Source organism: Pteronotus mesoamericanus, unplaced genomic scaffold (assembly GCF_021234165.1).
Source record: "Pteronotus mesoamericanus isolate MK-2021 breed Mesoamerican mustached bat unplaced genomic scaffold, CSHL_Meso_final contig_178, whole genome shotgun sequence".
Taxonomy (NCBI): domain Eukaryota; kingdom Metazoa; phylum Chordata; class Mammalia; order Chiroptera; family Mormoopidae; genus Pteronotus; species Pteronotus mesoamericanus.
In genome coordinates, this window is record NW_026555074.1 from 363,428 (window position 1) to 378,555 (window position 15,128).

Here is a 15,128-nt window from a genome sequence, read left to right on the forward strand (position 1 = left end):
AAGCAGATGAAGGAAAAGAATGAGAGAGAGAAGAACACAGGTACAAAGAGAAAAGATGAGTAAGATTCTATCAGTAATATCTCTCAACGTGAATGGACTAAATGCCCAAATCAAAAGACACAGGGTAGCTGAATGGGTAAGAAAACATGACCCACACATATGCTGCCTACAAGAGACCCACCTCAGAGCAAGAGACCTACACAGATTGAAAGTAAAGGGATGGAAAAAATATTCCAAGCAAATGGACATGAGAAAAAGGCTGGGGTTGCCATACTTGTATCAGACGAAGTAGATTTCAAAACAAAGGCCATAAAAAGAGACCCAGAGGGGCACTTTATAATAGTTAAAGGAAGAATCTATCAAGAAGACATCAACATTGTAAACTTATATGATCCCAATATAGGAGCCCCCAAGTATATAAGAAAATTGTTGGATGACTTCAAAAAAGATATAGACAGCAACACACTGATAGTAGGGGATTTCAACACCCCACTGTCAAAAATAGACAGATCTTCCAAACAAAACATTAATAAACATATTGTGGCACTGAATGACACACTGAATCAAAGAGACTTAACTGACATATATAGAACCTTACATCCCAAAGAAGAAAAATACACATTCTTTCAAATGCTCATGGCAGTTTTATAAAGATAGACCACATGATAGGACACAAAGCAAACCTCAGCAAATTCAGGAAAATTAAAATAATACCAAACTTTTTCTCGGACCACAAGGGATTGAAACTGGAAATCAACCTCAAAGAGAAACTTCAAAACCTGGCAAACTCACGGAGACTGAACAGTAGACTATTAAACAATGAATGGGTCAATAATGAGATAAGAGAAGACATCAAAAAATTTCTGGAAACAAATGAAAATGAACAGACAACAGTCCAAAACCTATGGGACACAGCAAAAGCGGTCCTGAGAGGGAAGTTCAGAGCAATACAGGCTTACCTAAAAAAGATAGAAACATTTCAAATAAAAGACCTAACACCACAACTTCAAGAATTGGAGAAACAACAACCAATAAATCCCAGAGCTAGTAGAAGGAAGGAAATAGTCAAGATTAGAGCAGAACTGAATGACATAGAGACAAAAAGAACAATTCAGAGGATCCACCAATCCAGAAGCTGGTTCTTTGAAAAGATAAATAAAATTGACAAGCCTTTAAGAAGACTCATCAAGAATAAAAGGGAGAGGACCCAAATTAATAATATCAGCAATGAAAGAGGAGAAATAACAACTGATACCACAGAAATACAAAGGATCGTCAGAAACTACTATGAACAATTATATGCCAAGAAATTTGAAAACCCGGATGAAATGGACAAATTTTTAGAAAAGTATAATCTTCCAATACTGAAGGAGGGAGAAACAGAAAGCTTGAACAGACCGATAACAGCTGGGGAAATTGAAGCAGTCATCAAGAAACTCCCAGCACACAAAAGCCCAGGGCTGGATGGTTTCACAGGAGAATTTTACAAAACAGTTAAGGAAGAGCTAACCCCTGTCCTTCTCAGACTATTCTAAAAACTCCAAGAGGAGGGAAGACTCCCAGACTCTTTCTATGAGGCCAGCATCACCCTGATCCCAAAACCAGATAAAGACCCTACAAAGAAAGAAAACAACAGGCCAATTTCGCTGATGAACATAGATGCTAAAATCCTCCACAAAATATTGGCAAACCGCATCCAGCAATACACTAAAAAGATTATCCATCACAATCAAGTGGGATTCATCCCAGGGATGCAGGGATGGTTCAATATACACAAGTCAATAAACGTGATCGATCACATAAATAAAAGAAAAGAGAAAAACCACATGATCATCTCGATAGATGCAGAAAAAACATTCGATAAGGTACAGCACCCATTTATGATCAAAACACTCAGCAAAATGGGAATAAATGGGACATTCCTCAACATAATAAAGGCCATATATGAAAAACTGACGGCCAATATCATACTCAACAGGCAAAAACTGAAAGCTTTCCCAATAAGATTGGGAATACGACAAGGATGTCCCCTTTCACCGCTTATTTTCAACATTATATTGGAAGTCCTAGCCACAGTGGTCAGACAAGAAAAAGAAATAAAAGGCATCCAAATAGGAAAGGAGGAAGTAAAGCTATCATTGTTTGCCGATGACATGATAGTGTACATAGAGAACCCTGTAGACTCTACCAAAAAACTAATCAACCTAATAAGTGAATTAGGCAAACAGCAGGATACAAAGTCAATATATAGAAATCAAATGCATTTTCATGCACCAGCAATGCAATAGAAGAAGAAATCAGAAAAAAAATACCATTCGATATAGCAAGAAGAAAAATAAAGTACCTAGGAGTAAATTTAACCAAAGACGTAAAAGACCTGTACGCAGAAAACTATACAACATTGAAAAAAGAAATTAAGGAAGACATAAATAAATGGAAGCATATACCGTGCTCATGGATTGGAAGAATTAATATCATCAAAATGTCCATACTACCCAAAGCAATTTATAGATTCAACGCAATCCCTATTAAGATACCAATGACGTATTTCACAGGAATAGAACAGACATTTCAAAAATTTATATGGAACCATAAACGACCCTGAATAGCCTCTGCAATTTTGAGAAAGAAAAACAAAGTAGGAGGGATCACAATATCGGACATCAAGCTCTACTACAAAGCCACTATACTCACAACAATCTGGTACTGGCACAAAAACAGATCCATAGACCAGCGGAACAGAATAGAAAGCCCAGAAATAAGCCCAGGTCTATATGGGCATCTAGTACTTGACAAAGGGGGCAGCTACATGCAAAAACTTGAAATTGGATCATCAGCTGACACCATACACAAAAATAAACTCAAGGTGGATAAAAGACTTAAATATAAGTCGCAACAGCATAAAAGTCCTAGAGGAGAACATTGGCAGGAAACTCTCAGATATCCTACGCAGCAATTTTTTCACTGTTATGTCTCCTAAAGCAAGGGACATAAAGGAAAGAATAAACAAGTGGGACCTCATCAAAATAAGAAGCTTCTGCACGGCGAAAGAAAACATCAGCAAAATGAAAAGGGAGCCAACCCGATGGGAAAATATATTCCCTAATGATACATCAGATAGAGGTTTGATCTCCAAGATATATAAAGAACTCACTCGACTCCACTCCAAGAAGACAAATGATCCAATCAAAAAATGGGCAAAGGACCTGGGCAGACGCTTTTCCAAGGAGGAGATACAGAGGGCCCAGAGGCATTTGAAAGGATCCTCAGCATCACTAACCATCAGAGAAATGCAGATCAAAACCACCATGAGGTACCACCTCACACCGGCCAGAATGGCCATCATAAACAGATCAAAAAACAACAGGTGCTGGCAAAGCTGTGGAGAGAAGTGAACCCTAGTACACTGTTGGTGGGAATGCAGACTGGTACAGCCACTGTGGAAAGCAGTGTGGAATTTCCTCAAAAAGCTCAAAATGGAACTGCCTTTTGATCCAGTGATTCCCCTGCTGGAACTATACCCTAAGAATCCCAAAACGCCAACCCAAAATAACCTTTTCACCCCAATGTTCATAGCAGCACAATTTACAATAGCCAAGTGTTGGAAGCAACCTAAATGCCCCTCAGTAGATGATTGGATCAAAAAGTAATGGTACATATACACAATGGAATATTATGCAGCAGAAAGAAAAAAAGAACTACTAAACTTTGCAATAGCATGGATGGAACTGGAGAGCATTATGCCAAGGGAAATAAGCCAGGGGCGAAAGACAAATACCGTATGAACCTATAAGTGGAACCTCACCAACAATACAAAGATGCAAGGAAAATAAGACCAGCAACACTGAAAGGAAATCAACAGAGACAAGAGGGAAGCAGGGGGCGGGGAAAAGGAAGGGAAGGGGAAAGTCAAGGACCATATAGCAAGGACTCATGGACAAAACCAAAGGGGAAGAGCTGAGGGAGGGAAGGAGGGAGGGGGCAAGGGAAAGTGGTGGGGGGTAGGCAGAGACAAATGTATTAGAAAAAATAAATTAAAATAAAATTTAAAAAAAGATACCAAAAGAAAAAATAAGACATATCAGGAAATGTGCTGGGAGTTTCCAAGTAAGGTTTTCCTTTGTAAAAGATAGTGAAGACCTTCTATAACAAGCCCTCAACCTTCAATGCTGGTATGAGGATGTTTTCTTTAGAGCTGCAATAGTTACCTTGAGACCATGAGGAGCAACATGGCAGACATCTGTTGTGACCATTACACAGAAACGGAGTGAACCCCTACCCCAACATTGGTTCGCTTGTCAAGACCGATGTTACTGCATACACACTAAGAGGGTATGAAATTATTTATTACTTACATAATGGGCTTTCTGGAGATAGCAACCAGGCCTCCCAGGTTGGTCCAAAAATGGTTTGAGAAACCACAGAAAGGAGGCTGGCTTGAGATTTTAATTGTGGTTATGGTTCGGGTTGGGTGACAGTTCCTTTGCATGGACAGGGTCTTTTGTGGTTTGAAACTCCTGCTGGCACAAAAGCAGCAAGTACTCAGTCTTTCGTATTAGCTTACCCAGATGTGGGGGCACATGAGAGAGTGAAGGTTGAATAGATATTTTTCCAAAGATGATGTGCAAATGGCTAACAGGTATGTGAAAACATGTGCAGCATTACTGATCAGCAGAAAATGCAATTCAAAACCACAACAAGCTATCCTCTCACACCAATTATCATGGCTACTATCACAAAAACAGAAAGTAACAAGTGATGGCAAGCATGTGCAGAAATTGGAATTTTTGTTCACTGTTGGTAGGATTGTAAAATGGCACAACTGCTACGGAACACAGTATTGAGGTTCTTCAACAAATTAAAAATAGAACAACCATGTGATCCAGCAGTACCACTTCTGGATATATATCCAGATGAATTCAAAGCAGAATCTCCAAGAGATGTGCACATCCATGCTTATAGCAGTACCATTCAAAATATCCAAGAGGTAGATGCAACCCAAATATCCATTGGTAAATGAATGGATAAACAAAATGTGGTGTATACATACAATCGAATACTATTTAGCCTAAAAAAGGAAAGAAATCCTGTCACATAATACAACATGGATGAACTTTGAAGACATTATGTTAAATGAAATAAGCCAGACACAAAAAGACAAGACATACTGTATGATTCCACTTATATGAAGTATCTAAATTCATAGAAACAGAAAGTAGAATGGTTTTGTCAGAGGCTGAGTAGGTGGGGAAAAGTAGAGTTGCTTAATGGGTATAAGGTTTCAGATTTACAAGATGAAAAAGTTCTGAAGATTTGTTTCACAACAATGTGAATATACTGAGCACTACTGAACTATACACTTAAAATGTTTAAGATGTTAAATTTTATGTTAGGTGTATTTTTCTATAATAAAAACTATCCTAAAGAAATAATCAGAAGTATGCAGAGAATTTTTTGCACAACAATGTTCATTGCTATATACTTTGTAATATAAAAGAAAAAAAGTAACAGTTTTAATACACAATTTGGAATTGATTAAATAAATTGTGATGCATCCATACTCTGGATAGTACATAATGCTATTTAGTTATTAAAAGACATGTTGAGCTCTCTCCTCCCACTGCCCAAGATGCTGAAGGGAAACAAGGCCAAGGGGAAGAAGGTGGCCCCAGCCCCTGCTGTCATGAAGAAGCAGGAGGTCAAGAAGGTGGTAAATCCCCTGTTTGAGAAGAGACCTAAGAATTTTGGCATCAGAAAAGACATCCAGCCCAAAAGGGACCTTACCCGCTTTGTCAAATGACCTTGCTACATTCGGCTGCAGAGGCAAAGGGCTATTTTCTTTTAGTGTCTAAAAGTGCTTCCTGCCATTAACCAGTTCACACAGGCCTTGGGCGCCAAACAACTATGCAGCTGCTCAAGCTGACCCACAAGTACTGACCAGAGACAAAGCAAGAGAAGAAGCAGAGATTGCTGGCCCCAGAGAAGAAAAAAGCTGCTGGCAAAGGGGATGTTCCCACTAAGAGGCCACCTATCCTTTGAGCAGGGGTTAACACTGTCACCACCCTGGTGGAGAATAAGAAGGCCCAGCTGGTAGTGATTGCATATGATGTGGATCCCATTGAGCTTGTTGTCTTCCTGCTGGCCCTGTGCAGAAGATGGGGATTCCCTACTGCATCATCAAGGGAAGGCCAGGCTGAAGCATCTAGTCCTCAGGAAGACCTGCACCACCGTTGCCTCCACACAGGTTAACTCAGAAGACAATTGAGCTCTGACTAAGCTGGTGGAAGCTATCCAGACCAATTACAATGACAGATATAATGAGATCCACTGCCACTGGGGAAGCAATGTCCTGAGTCCAAAGTTGGTGGCTTGCATTGTCAAGCTGGAAAAGGCCAAGCCTGAGGAACTGGCTACCAAGCTGGGCTAAGTGTACATTGTTGCATTTTCTGTACATAAAAGTAATAAAAACTCTCTTTTGGGGAAAAAATGGCATGTTGAGTCAGGAATAAAGGTAATTGGTTAAAGCACATAAAAATGTCGTGTGGTGTTTATAACATGTAGAAGTAAAATGTATGATGATGGAACAAAGATGAAAATACAAGTATATTATAAAATTCCCATAGTATATATGAAGTGGTGTAATAGGACTTGAAGGTAGACAGTGATAAGTTAAATATATCTATTGTGAATCTTAAGCAATGTCTAAAAAGAAATAAACAAATAAACCAACAATATAGCTTATAAATCAATAAAGGGGATAAATGGAATCATTTTAAAAACTCAGTAAGTTCATTTAGAAGGCAGGAAAAAAAGGGGGGACAATGAACAAATAAGACCAGCAGAAAACAAATAGCAAGATGGTAGATTTAAGTACAACCATGTCAATAATCACACTATATATAAATGTTCTAAACAACTCAAGTAAATGTTAGAGATTGTCAGGATAAAAAAATGCAAGACCAAACTATATGGATGGTCTATAATAAACCCCTTAAATACAGAGACACAAATAAGCTAAAATATAAGAATAGGAAAAAAAAACACATGTTAACAATAATCAAATAAATTAATACAATCAAATGAAATGATTGTATTAATATAAAACAAAATAGGTGGCAGAGCAAAGAATATTATCAGGGAAAAACACTGTTATGTCATAATGATAAAGGGATCAATTCATCAAAAAGACATAGCAATCCTAAATCTTTATCAGAGGTTCAAAATATATGAAACAGAAACTGACAGAACCAAAAGGAAAAGCAGACAAAACCAAAAAACTTATAGTCATAGATTTCAATACCATTCTCTTAATAACTGAAGAATTTTAAACAACTAAAAAAATCAGTAAACAGATAGAAGACATGAAAAGTATGATTAGTCAACTTGACTTAATTGATATTCATAGCACACTACACACACAAACATCAGAATACATGTTTCATGAGATCATCTGCCAGGATAGACAATACTCAGAGATATAAAAAGTCAATATGTTTTATCTTCTATTTCTTTAACTTTTTATTGTTTATGCTATTACAGTTGTCCTAATTTTCCCCCTCTGTGCCCCTCCCCCAAGACCTCTTCCCAAAGTCAATCCCCATATCATTGTTCATGTACATGGGTGATGCATATACATTCTTTTTCTAGTCCCTTTGTCTTCTTTCACCCAGTCCCAACCTCCCCCTTCCCCTTTTAACTGCTATCAATCTGTTCCTTGTTTTTGTGCCTCTGATTCTATTTTCCTCAATAGTTTACTTTGTTCCTTACATTCCTGTTAAAAGTGTGATCATATGGTATTTGTCTTTCTCACTGGCTTATTTCACTTAGGATAATAGTCTCCACTTCCATCCATGCTGTTACAAAAGGTAAGAATTCCTTTTTTTTGCTGCTGTGTAGTATTCCATTGTGTAAATGTACCACACCTTTTCTATCCACTCATATACCGATGGGCACATAACTCTGTTTCAAAATCTGGCTATTTTAAGTATCACTGCTATGAACATAAGGGTGCATACCTTCTTTTGAACTGGTGTTACGGGATTCTTTGGATATATTCCCAGAAGTGGAACTGCTGAGTCAAAAAGCATTTCTGAGTCCTCATCCAGGTGATCAACAGCAAGGTCTGGAACCACAGCAACGGCAGGGGGACAGATTCAGAAGGTCTCATGACCAAATGAGTAAGAGAAAAGAATGAAGAGGAAATACTATTAAAGGTTGGTTTTAGAAGAATAAGCAAACGTTTAGGGAAAAAGCATATGTGGAAAGGTAGCAGAGAAAACGATGATGTTGACTATGCTAGACTAAGCATCTGGGAGAATTTGAATAATATTAATCAAGAGAGGAAATACAGAAGGAGAAGTAAGACTCAAAATCAAATGAAATAAATGAGATAGTCGAGGTGATATTTAAGTTGCATTTAGCTGGAAAAATTTGTTTCAAGATTTATGTGTTTCCATTAATGCAAATTTTCTCCTGAAGCACTTCTACCATTGTTCAGATTTTGATGGACTTCAGCATTTTTATTTACAATTAAAACCATCTTGTTGTCCATAACTGATAACTGTGGGGCACATCAGGCTGCAATGCTTGCTACTTTTGCAAAGACATCCCAGAACTATGTCATTCACATGAGGGAAGACTCAGAAGTGGAAGAGCCCAGCACAGAAAATTTTACAATATATAAGGTAACTGTTATAAGATAAAAATATATGACAGCTCATCTCATGGGAATGATTTCTGACATATGGATGTCCATAAAATCATTAAATTTGAATATTTATGTAGTATAAATCCCCAATTATGCTCCTGGATGAGTAATGATTCTATTTTCACAAAATGAGAATATTAAAGTAAGAAATTTTAAATGGCATCCCTCCTCTGATCAGCATGGCAGTAAAAGGATTGAAAATGTGGACTTCTTTACTCAACACCTTAATAATTACACTGAAATATGAATATTTATTCCACCAGAGATATTTTTAATTAGATGGTAAATTGGAGTTTCAGATTACTTTTGAAATAGTTTTATAATAATTTTGTGGACTTTGTCTCATTTGACATTTGGTGTTCTCTCTCATTTATATTATATATATGAAAATAATTATTCATAATTTATATATATGAAAGAGCCATGAATAATTATTCCCCAATATAAATAGAAAGAAAAAATGCTCCCCACATTGATCTTTAAAAAATATAAAACAACATGAAAACAAGAAATCATCTAACTCTTAAACCTAAAAGGATATTTTCATCAGTTCAATTTAAAAAAAAGACACCTTTCATCCCTTGGTGCCTTACATTTCACATTCTTTCTTTTATTTCATGCCTGTCTCTATATCTGCTTTAGTTCTTGCTGTACTGTATCCTTTCAAACTTCTTTTAATGAAGATTTCTGGGTTGCAAACTCTCTTAATCTTTGAATATCTGAAAAAGCTGTTAATTTACTCTCTTTCTCCTCCATAAATGAGCAGGTGAATGACCAAGTCATCAATGTTTCTTTTCAAAGAGGAGTTTGTTTACAATTTGGTTCTTGGACAGGAAGATACTTTCGAACCAAGTTTTGAAATGGTTTCCAAGACATGAGACTGTAGAAGAACGGCAGCCAAGGAGAACTAAGACACATGGGGCTCTGGTAAAAGGGGCAGGCATCTCCGAGGTACAGCCAGCATTTGGGAGGGAAGCCGGTCCATAAAATCATCATCAAAAAAATGATGATTTTATGGACATCCATATGTCAGAAATCATTCCCATGAGATGAGCTGTCATATATTTTTTATCTTATAACAGTTACCTTATAATTATTGTGTACTTTTTTTGTGCTGGGCTCTTCCACTTCTGAGTCTTCCCTCATATGAACGACATAGTTCTGGGATGTCTTTGCAAAAGTAGCAAGCATTGCAGCCTGATGTGCCCCACAGTTATCAGTTATGGACAACAAGATGGTTTTAATTGTAAATAAAAATGCTGAAGTCCATCAAAATCTGAACAATGGTAGAAGTGCTTCAGAAGAATCAGCACTTAAAGTCTATATATAGGACAAGTACACAAAGACCATGATGACAATGTGTAGCAGTCATGAAACAGATGTAATTGTTTCTTGCACTATAACCAAATTAAATTTGTACTGGAGCCCTTATTTGATCCAATGATGGAAATTTTTCCCATGAGTGGTAAACTCATCGACTGTCAGTGTAAATTAGGTCTCTTCTGATCAATTTAGCATTTCCTCTTTATTAAAAAAAAGCATTTCCATTTTTAATTTTGTGAGGAAACTCCATACTGTTTTCCAGAGTGGTTGCGCCAGTCTGCATTCCCACCAATAATGCAAAAGGGTTCCCCTTTCTTCACATCCTCGTTTTCTTGGATTCTTCTTTCTTCATGTTCTGTTTGGTTGTTTTTGTCTTTATGTTCCAAATCATTGACTTGATTCTTGGCTTCATCCACTCTTGTCGTGGGGAGCAGCGTGTGGGGCACTTCTGGATCTGAAGGTCAGTGTCCGGGGCCAGCCAAGGTGGGAGCAGGGCTTTCCATCCCGCAGATCCCATCCCAGGGTTATCACGGATGTGGGGAATAAACACGAGTCGTCGCAATCACTTCTCTGTCTGCCAGGAGAGGAGAAAGGGCACTTCCCTCTAGTGGAGAAGCCCCCGAGCCCCTTTTTTCAAAGGCTTTTATTGAAAGGGTTATCAGTGGGTCTAGGTAATAGGAATGTCTCATAACATCAGTATGTTAATGTTTACAGAGAATAGATGATGTTTTGAAGAAAACAAATGGCGGGAACACACCGATTTACATGGGTCCGAGAGGAAACTAGTAAACATGAAAGTGTAAACATGAGGGAGCAAACATGAGAGCGCCAAAGGGTTTAGGGTTAGGGTCTGTGAATAATGTAAATTTTCTTCCCAGCATGAGCTGGTTATCATGGCTTTTGAGGGAGAAACAAAACATGCTTTAAAGAATTTACTTCTAGGCCTGATTTCCCCTGGGAACCACCAGATCCAGTTTAGGACTGTCTCCAGTATTGTTTTGAGCCTGAGCCAGGTGGGGGGAGGGAGCTGCCAAGAGACAAGGAGACTTCTTTCAGATAGAAGGAGGACCCCAGCCATGTCCAAGCCAAGCCGAGGGGTGCAGGCCTTTTTGCCCTTTCTCCATGTCCCCCAAGTCCTAGTCCTGCTGCCCATTTCGGCTGTGTCTGGCTTAGGTTGTCCCTTTCCTCAAGGGCTCTTACCCGTCATTGGCTACCAGCCATCACGGGGCCAAGCAGGGTGATGTGAAGGAGGGAGGGGTTGCGCCCCTGACAGGGGGACAGGTTTCGTCTCCTTGGTTGCCTGTTTTCCCCAAAGCCTCCTTGATTATTTCCAGCCTTGGGCCCCTCTAGCCAGTTGGTGGGGCTACAGTTCCTGAAACCAGACAGGACGTTTCCCAACACACTCTAATGTTTCCCTGTAAATTTTTCTTTATTTCAATTAGTGAGTCCTTCGTTTTTGACTGGATGTTTTTATGCTGTTAAGGTCCCCAGTAAGTTCTCTGAACACCCTTATAACCAGTGTTTTGAACTCTGCATCTGACAGATTGCTTATCTCACTTTGGTTTAGTTAGTTCCATGGAATTTTGATCTGTTCTTTCATATGGGCCATTATCCTCATTTTGGCAGTTTCTCTGTGTTTGTTTCTATATATTAGGTTGAGCTCTATGACTTCCTATCCTGGTAGAATGGCCTAACATAGTAGGTGTTCTGTAGGGTCCCATGGCACAACCTTCCCTATAACCCAACCTGGGTACTCGAGTTGTGCCCTCTATGTGGGCTGAGTACACCCTGCTCTTGTAGTTGATCTTTGATTGCTGTTGGCAGGTGACAGGGAGAGATTTATCCAGGCCAGTAAGCTGCAAGGACTGGCTGTGACCAATGACAAACAACCTCCTCCCTCTGTGAAGTATTACCTGTGCAGGGGGCAGGTGGTTGTGCTCCTATGTTGTCTTCAGCTGTCCACTGGGTGTGCTGGCCCTGGGGTTTCCTGGGTGGTGCAGGCCAAAGTCAACCTCCACCTGTGTTTGGCCTGGGGCCACCTGCCTGGGCTATAAAGCTGAGATGGCTGATACTTGGGCTGGGCTTGGACATTCCAGGCAAAGCCTAATTGTGAATCTAAGCTGGTTGCTGCCAGTGCTGGGCCTCAGGCCACTTAGCAAGAGGTATGTGGGTTGAGCCAGCTGTGCTTGTTTGAGAGGATTTAGGAAGTTGCGAAGATGAGCCAAGATCAGCCATTCATATGGAAAAGCTACTGTTAACAACAGGTGGGATGGAGCCTCAGAGAATCTCCAGGACAGGGCAAACTGTTAGCCAAGTTGATGGAGTCTCGGATATGGCATTCACCTGGCTGCTCTGTGGCTCTGTCTGCCTGTCTGTAAGTAAGCTGCCCCCCAGCTCTCGCCTTGATGACAGGCACTTCAGTTCCTTACTATATGCCACTTGTGCCTTTCAAGCTGCTACCCCAGTGCTGGGGATCAGAGGGAATGAGTCTGAGTAAGCTTGTGTGTGGGTTCTTTAAGAGGAACAGCTTAGAACTCCAGAAGTTTCTTCCACTGACTCAATCAATCCCTGCTGGTTTTTGCAGCCAGAAGTTATGGGGACTTAACTTCCTGGCACTGGATCCCTGGGCTAGGAGGCCTGGTGTGGGCTGGAACTTCTCACTCCTGAGATACCCCTCCTGAATTTTTATCCACCACAGCTGATCGTGGGTTTAGCCTATTCCACCTCTCCATCCCTCCTACCAATCTAGATGGATGTGGTTTCTTTATTTTTTTTAAATTTTTTTATTGTTCAAATACATTTGTCTCCATTTTCCTGACACCACTTTCCCCTGCCCCGCCCACCCCCACCTCCCACCCTCAATCCTTCCCCACTTTGGCTTTGTCCACGGGTCCTTTATACATGTTCCTTGATTTGACCCTTCTGTAACAGGGCACATCCAGGGCCCCACCAAAGGGTACTTGTAACAGGGTCCAGAAATTGGGGTGTCCAAGAAAAATATATTCTCCCCACCCCAAGGCAGGCCGCCATGGGGGATGGGAGACCTGGAGCAGAGCCAATGAAAGTCATTTTGCATGTTAATAACAGGATAGCTTCATTCCTCATATGAAAAGAGGGTTATTTTGCACATCACCAAGGCTAATCAGGAAGGTTTGAAAGACTTAATACAGAATGCAGCTGGGAGAGAAAGGAGGAGAGATGCAGGCCTGCGGGAGAGACAAAGGGACACAGACTCTGGGGAACCGTGTGAAGACCACGCGGAAATAAAGAGGGGAGAAAGGACTCTTGCTAGTGGGCCAGGAGAAGGTGCCACATGGTTTTGGATTAAGAGCTGGAGATCGGGGTGACGCAGCGGATGGTGCTGAGACCCGCGAGAGGCCTGCCTAGCTGAGCCCCAGACTTCTGTTCTTTTCCTTCTGAAGCATGGTACCCCGGACAGTCCCGACTGGCCTAACTGGGCAAAGTGGGGAAGGCAGGACTGTGTGTGTGCTGGTGATTGTTTTAAAGGGATTTTGAGGTGTAAGGGCGACCTTTCGCCATTAATCAAACCTATATAACTTTGGAATAAATAGTTCCTTTCCTTTTCACCAAACTCTGCCATTCAGAGCCATAATTCCAAGGGCAGCAGGCAACGACCTACAAGCAAGGGTCCCTGGGGAAGTTGGGGGGGTCGTTGTTTTGGTAATAGCATCTGGGAACCCCCCACGGGTCCATTTGTTTGGTAACACTTCCCCTTCTTTTCCGTTTTACCCCCCTCCATCCTTCCCTCTCATTACTGTCAGTTTCTTTTTTCTTTCAATGATGCTGGTTATATTTCTCTTGCTTGTTTGTTTGGTGGATTAGGTTCCACTTATAGGTGAGACCATATGGTATTTGTCTTTCATCCCCTGGCTTATTTCACTTAGCATAATGCTCTCCATTTCCATCCATGCTGTTGCAAAGGGTAGTAGCTCCTTCTTTCTTTCTGCTGTGTAGTATTCCATTGAATAAATACCATGATTTTTTTGACCCTATTATTTATTGAAGGGCGCTTAGGTTGCTTGGAGCACTTGGCTATTGTAAATTGTATTGCTATGAACATTAGGGTGCATAGGTTCTTTTCAATTGGTGTTTTACGATTCTTAGGGTATAATTCCAGCAGTGGAATTACCAGGTCAAAAGGCTGTTTCATTTTTAGCTTTTTGAGGAAATTCCATACTGTTTTCCACAGTGGCTGCACCAATCTGCATTCCCACCAACAGTGTACTAGGGTTCCCTTTTCTCCACAGCCTCGTAGGCACTTGTCGATTTGTTTATGATGGCCTTTCTTACCAGTGTGAAGTGGTATCTCATGGTGGTTTTAATTTGCATTTCTCTGATGGCTAGTGATGCTGAGCATCCTTTCATATATCTCTGGGCCCTGTGCATGTCCTCCTTGGAGAAGTGTCTCTTCAAGTCCTTTCCCATTTTTTAATTGGATTGTTTGTCTTCCTGGAGTGGAGTTGTGGGAGTTCTTTATATATTTTGGAGATCAAACCACTGTCTGAGGTATCATTGGCAAATATATTTTCCTATATGGTTGATACCCTTTTCATTTTGCTGATGTTTTCTTTAGCCATGCAGAGGCTTCTTATTTTGATGAATTCCCATTTGTTTATTCTTTCCTTTATATCCCTTGCTCTAGGGGACATATTGGTGAAAATATTGCTACATGGGATATCTGAGAGTTTCCTACTATGTTCTTCTCTAGGACTTTTATGGTGTCACGACTTATATTTAAGTCTTTGATTCATCTTGAGTTTATTTTGGTGTATGGTGTAAAATTTCACTTTTTTTGCATGTAGCTGTCCAGTTCTCCCAACACAATTTGTGAAAGAGGCTATATTTATTCCATTTTATGCTTTTGCCCTCTTTGTTGAATATTAATTGACCATAGAGACATGGGTTTATTTCTGAGCTCTCTATTCTGTTCCACTGATCTATATGTCTATTCTTATGCCAGTAGCAGGCTGTTTTGATAACAATGGCCCTGTAATATAGTTTAATGTCAGGTATTGTGATTCCTCCTACTTCGTTCTCTTTCTCAAAATTGCTGCAGCTATTTGGGGTCATTTATAGT

The 15,128-nt window shown here is 40.0% G+C and overlaps 1 protein-coding gene and 1 pseudogene across 2 annotated transcripts in view; one reads left to right on the plus strand and one right to left on the minus strand.

The window, feature by feature from the left end:
- ATP1B4 (ATPase Na+/K+ transporting family member beta 4) overlaps positions 1-15,128 on the minus strand; it is a 53,611-nt gene that overhangs the window by 7,504 nt on the left and 30,979 nt on the right. For both annotated transcript variants that reach the window (XM_054566680.1, XM_054566679.1), the window contains exon 9: positions 8,016-8,122. In XM_054566680.1, coding sequence (XP_054422655.1) covers positions 8,016-8,122 — 107 coding nt within the window. The remainder of the gene's footprint in view (positions 1-8,015; positions 8,123-15,128) is intronic.
- On the plus strand, positions 5,630-6,427 carry LOC129065425 (60S ribosomal protein L7a-like; annotated as a pseudogene).